Source organism: Vicia villosa, linkage group LG3 (assembly GCF_029867415.1).
Source record: "Vicia villosa cultivar HV-30 ecotype Madison, WI linkage group LG3, Vvil1.0, whole genome shotgun sequence".
Taxonomy (NCBI): domain Eukaryota; kingdom Viridiplantae; phylum Streptophyta; class Magnoliopsida; order Fabales; family Fabaceae; genus Vicia; species Vicia villosa.
In genome coordinates this window covers 39,701,290-39,706,188 of record NC_081182.1, presented here as the reverse complement: position 1 = coordinate 39,706,188, position 4,899 = coordinate 39,701,290, and the positions used below count along the sequence as shown (strand labels likewise).

The window sequence follows — 4,899 nt, the reverse complement described above, 5'->3', positions numbered from 1 at the left end:
ATTTTCAAATACATAAAAGATAAAAGCCCCATGAGAGTTGCATTGCAGGCCAACCTACCACTATTTGGTTACCACAATATTTAAAAACTAAATAATAGTATGGTTAGTTATTATTCCATAAGAAATAAAACCAAACCGTTCAATATTAGTCATTTCAAATTTTAAACAAAACATACATTATTAGTATTAATTAATCATTATCTACGTGGGTCTGTAACAAAAAAACAGCTCAACGGCTTGGTTACAGTTGAAAGCAATGGAAGGTAGAGTACATCTAGAAAATCACACACATGGCAACAAACGAGAAAACATTAAACGCATCCTAGGTAAAAATCAAGTGTCAATTAACGGATTTAAATCCTCTTTTCCCTTTTCCTTTTCACTAATTAATGAGGTTTAATTTTTCTTTCCTTTTCACTAATTAATGCGCTTTAATTTGTCTAATATAGGATTCCTTTTTATGTTTATTAAATTAAAAAGTAATACATGCGTGGGTTGGAAAGAAATGTGAATGCAACCGTTGGCTTCCAATTCTAACAGCTTGGGCTGAGTATCTGTCTAGTAGGCCCACCTTGTCTAATAACACCGTTTTTTCCGGGCCTGGGCCCGGGCCCACTCTCCAATCTGGCACAGACTGGTCCTTCTCACCCACCCCACTCTTTATAACTGCTTCCCCATGAAGCAACCTCAATCCCATCCCATCACACTCTCTTTCTCACTGTCTTCAGTTTTAAATTTTTTTAATTGTTTCATTCAACTATGGCCGAGGAAGTTCCAAAGAAACCAACAGTAGAAACAGTGCCTCTTGCTGAGGAGCCCGAGCCCAAGCTGAATCCAGAGCCCGAGGAAAAGCCCAACACTGAAGAGAATACTACTGAGACGGAAGCATCAAAGCCCGGTGGTGACGAGAAAATACCCGAGTCGGGCTCGTTTAAGGAAGAGACTACCATTGTTGGCGAACTACCTGAAGCTGAGAAAAAAGCACTTCAAGAGCTGAAACAGCTTATTCAAGAAGCACTTAACAAACATGAATTCTCTTCAGATTCAACTCCTAGTCCACCCGATGAACAAAAGCCCGAAGCCACACCAGAAGCAGAATCACAACCACCCGCTGAAGAAAACAACAAGAAAGAGGAGCAGATCAACGAAGACGTATCCGAATCAGAATCGGTTGTTGTTGCTGTTTCAGCCGCTGATGATGACGTGTCACCACCACCAACAACAACAACTGAAACTGAGAAACCTAACGAAGAAGTAAAGAAAGAAGGAACTGAGGTGGCTGCTTCTTCTTTAGAAGATGACGGAGCAAAAACGGTTGAAGCGATTGAAGAATCCGTTGTAGCGATCTCTTCATCGTCGATTCCCGAAGAACCTAAAGTGGTGGAAGCTTCTTCACCGGAAGAGGTTTCAATCTGGGGGATCCCACTTCTCTTAGACGAGAGAACAGACGTGATTCTGTTAAAGTTTCTCCGAGCAAGAGACTTCAAAGTGAAAGAATCCTTCACAATGATCAAGAACACAATCCGTTGGAGAAAAGAGTTCAAACTCGAAGAACTATTACTCAATGAAAACCTAAACGACGAATATCTAGAGAAAACCGTTTACATGCAAGGACACGACAAAGAAGGCCACCCTGTTTGTTACAACATTTACGGAGAGTTTGATAACAAAGAAGTTTACAAGAAAACATTCTCCGATGAAGAGAAGAGACAGAATTTCCTGAAATGGAGAATTCAGTTTCTGGAAAAGAGTATCAGAAAGTTGGACCTTAACCCTGGTGGCATTTCCACCATTGTTCAGGTTAATGATCTAAAGAATTCTCCTGGACCTACCAAATGGGAGCTTAGACAAGCTACCAAACAGGCCCTTCAATTGCTTCAAGATAATTACCCTGAATTTGTAGCCAAACAGGTACTAATTTTTTTCTGATAGTTAATTAATCACTAATTAAAATTTTTAGTTTAGTTTCTTAATATTGTTTAATGTTGAAGGTGTTTATCAATGTGCCGTGGTGGTATTTGGCTGTAAACAGAATGATAAGTCCTTTTCTTACACAAAGAACAAAAAGCAAGTTCGTTTTTGCTGGACCTTCTAAATCAGCTGAAACACTTCTAAGGTGAACAAAGAAAAAACAGAAAATTTCTTGTTCTTGTTCTTTCTTTTTGTTTTCTAATTTTTTAATAATAATATCTTTATTTGTTTTCTGGTTTTTCAGATACATAGCTCCGGAGCAACTTCCGGTTAAATACGGTGGATTAAGCAAAGATGGTGGATTCGGAATTACCGATGCTGTTACAGAAATTACAGTGAGGCCTGCAGCAAAACATACTGTGGAATTTCCGGTTACTGAGGTGAGTTTGGTTGTTTTTTACCTTTCTGTTTTTATTGAGAATCCAAGAAACATTGTATTGGAATATGAATCTTTCCTAGGATTCTCTGTTTTTTTACCTTAATGTTTGTCTTTTCCACTTTTGTACTTTTTTTCATTATTTTATACTGAAGCACTGAAATGTGTTATTTGGAACTTGTAGAATTGTTTAATCTCTTGGGAGGTAAGAGTAATTGGATGGGACATAAGCTATGGTGCAGAGTTTGTACCAAGTTCAGAAGGAAGCTATACTGTGATAATCCAGAAGAGTAGAAAAGTTGGTGCATCAGAAGAACCTGTTATTTGCAACAACTACAAAATTGATGAACCTGGGAAAGTTGTTTTGACCATTGATAATTCAAGCTCTAAGAAGAAGAAGCTCTTGTATCGTTTGAAGACTAAAACTTCAAATTCTGATTAGAAAGTTTCAATGTTAATCTTTATCATGTGTTGGAGCATACTATATATTTTTTCTTTTTGTGTTTTTAATTTGTTATTATTGTTTTGAGAAGATCTTTTGTTTTTTGAATTGTTACATTGATATTGCAACTATGCAAGGACTTATTGGTCTATTTTGTTTTGTTGTATACATTTCTTGTAAATTTGGTGGGGCTTAATTTGATCTATATATTTGTTTTTTTGTCTATATTTTTATGCTTAATAGTACTACTTAATATCATAATATGGTTGATCTCTGATGAATAATGATGCATGTTCCCCAGCAGTGAAAGGAATGGTGTGAGACGTATATTATCATGTATTTGAACTTCTAGAATAGGAGGCATTGCAAATTATTGCCTTTGAGTTTTTTATACCAAATGTTATCATAAAATTAAACCCTTTAAATTAATCATTGTAATGTGTACTCCATTTGTATTCTTGGATTTTCAACCTGCTTTACATGTTTGCCTTCTTTTTTCGAATACTTTTTGCGTCTTTTAAGGCATGATAGTAAGACCAGCACAAACCACCATTTGGACCAAGACTCTGCCACAGCAAAGTTTTTGAATACATAAACCAAGCTAATACTTTTTCAATATTTTAATAGAGAAAAAAAGAGTATACACCAGTAAAATATTTTTACACTGTTAACCAATCAAAGACATGTATCCAACCACAATATATTATCTTTAACCTCATTTTAATATCACTGATTGTTTATTTTAAATATAAATTAATTAACATTGTGAATTTTTTTAGAAGCCCATTTCATTAGAGTATTTGCTCATATCCAATTTGTTATTTTTCTGTGTTTTAGAATTGACATTAAATTTAGTAAAACAAATACTACATCACTATGTTATATATGGTATATGTCCTATGTTACAAGGGAACATGTTGAGATGAATATTTCATCATCTGGAGCAACATGTCAGACAGGATGTCCAATGTAGAAGTCGTTAGACATCATGGTTGCCATGGATTGGGTTGTTGGATTAGGTTAAGATCCAAATAAATACATAATATTTTGAGAATCTTGCGTAGATCTTTCTAGTGCCGATTAGTTGGACTGACAAATTCAAGACTCAATAAAGGAAAATATTCACTTTCTAATTATGAAGATAATTTAGGAAGATTTGATTCAAGACCTATTTTTACGCAGAATCTTCTGCAGCTTTATAGTTAAGGGTGGTAAAATGGGCTGGGGCCCGTTGGGCCGCCGGCGCACCCGCCAAAAATTGGTGGGTTGAGTTGTGATTTTAGGCTCGCCGCTCGCCAAAGCCCGCCCCGCCGAAACCCGCCGCCCGCCATACCCGTCCCGCCAAAGCCCGCCGCTCGCCAAAATCCGCTCCTCCTCCAAAACTCACTCTTTTTTTAGTTAGTTCTAGTAATTGCAATTCTTGATGGTTTATTTTATACATTTATTTATAAATATATGTAATATTTTTTAGAGTAAATTTGTTAAAAAATTACTTTTATAAAAAATTGTTTTAAAAAATAAGTGAAAAGTTTAATTAAAAGGTAAAAAAAACATATTAATCTATTAAAAAAATATAAATAAAAATAGGCGGGTAAGCCCGCCGTCCGCCATCTTGGCGGGGCGAGCATGATTTTGATGCCCATTTTACTTGGCGGGCATGCCCGCCCCACTCGTTTTTTGGCGGGCATAAGGCGGGGCGGGCGGCGGGTGGCCCGTTTTGCCACCCCTATTTATAGTAGCTAATATGATGTGATTGAAGCCCAAATCCAGTTGGAAAAAGGTTATAAATAAAAGCATTGTAACCTAGTATAAAAGGCGAGTCCAAGATGTAGAAAGACTAGGACTTGTCGTTTTGTACTACTTTCTATGAGGGTTTGTTGTTTTGTAATCCACTCGACATGGGAGTAGGAATGTGTTCCTTGAGTTGTAAGGTTCTGTTATCTCTCTTAAGCTGTGAAGCATAGAGTTCAGTTGATTATTGTTCTTGGAGAAAGCTTTTAAGCAACTCTAAGTATTATTCTTAGTCAAGAGTCTTGGCTAAGTATTTGTCGGTTAAGTGAGTCTTAATCGTGTTATGTTTGTAATTGACAATTGTGGTCAAGAGCCGTCA

The 4,899-nt window shown here is 36.5% G+C and overlaps 1 protein-coding gene across 1 annotated transcript; it reads left to right on the top strand.

Annotated features, from left to right (window-relative positions):
* The first annotated feature begins 681 nt into the window (after positions 1 to 681).
* LOC131655487 (patellin-3-like) lies at positions 682 to 3,012 on the top strand. Its single transcript, XM_058925346.1, has 4 exons — positions 682 to 1,911; positions 1,992 to 2,116; positions 2,216 to 2,351; positions 2,532 to 3,012. The coding sequence occupies exons 1-4, from the start codon at positions 760 to 762 to the stop codon at positions 2,787 to 2,789; spliced, it is 1,671 nt and encodes a 556-aa protein (XP_058781329.1). The 5' UTR covers positions 682 to 759; the 3' UTR covers positions 2,790 to 3,012.
* Positions 3,013 to 4,899: the final 1,887 nt, after the last annotated feature.

What these genes read in the sequence shown, in the direction of transcription:
- LOC131655487 (XM_058925346.1), top strand. Translation starts at nt 760, where the DNA reads ATGGCCGAGGAAGTTCCAAAGAAACCAACAGTAGAAACAGTGCCTCTT. An exon ending in CTGAATTTGTAGCCAAACAG is followed by an intron (nt 1,912 to 1,991) that starts GTACTAATTTTT and finishes TTAATGTTGAAG; the next exon opens with GTGTTTATCAATGTGCCGTG. An exon ending in TGGAATTTCCGGTTACTGAG is followed by an intron (nt 2,352 to 2,531) that starts GTGAGTTTGGTT and finishes TGGAACTTGTAG; the next exon opens with AATTGTTTAATCTCTTGGGA.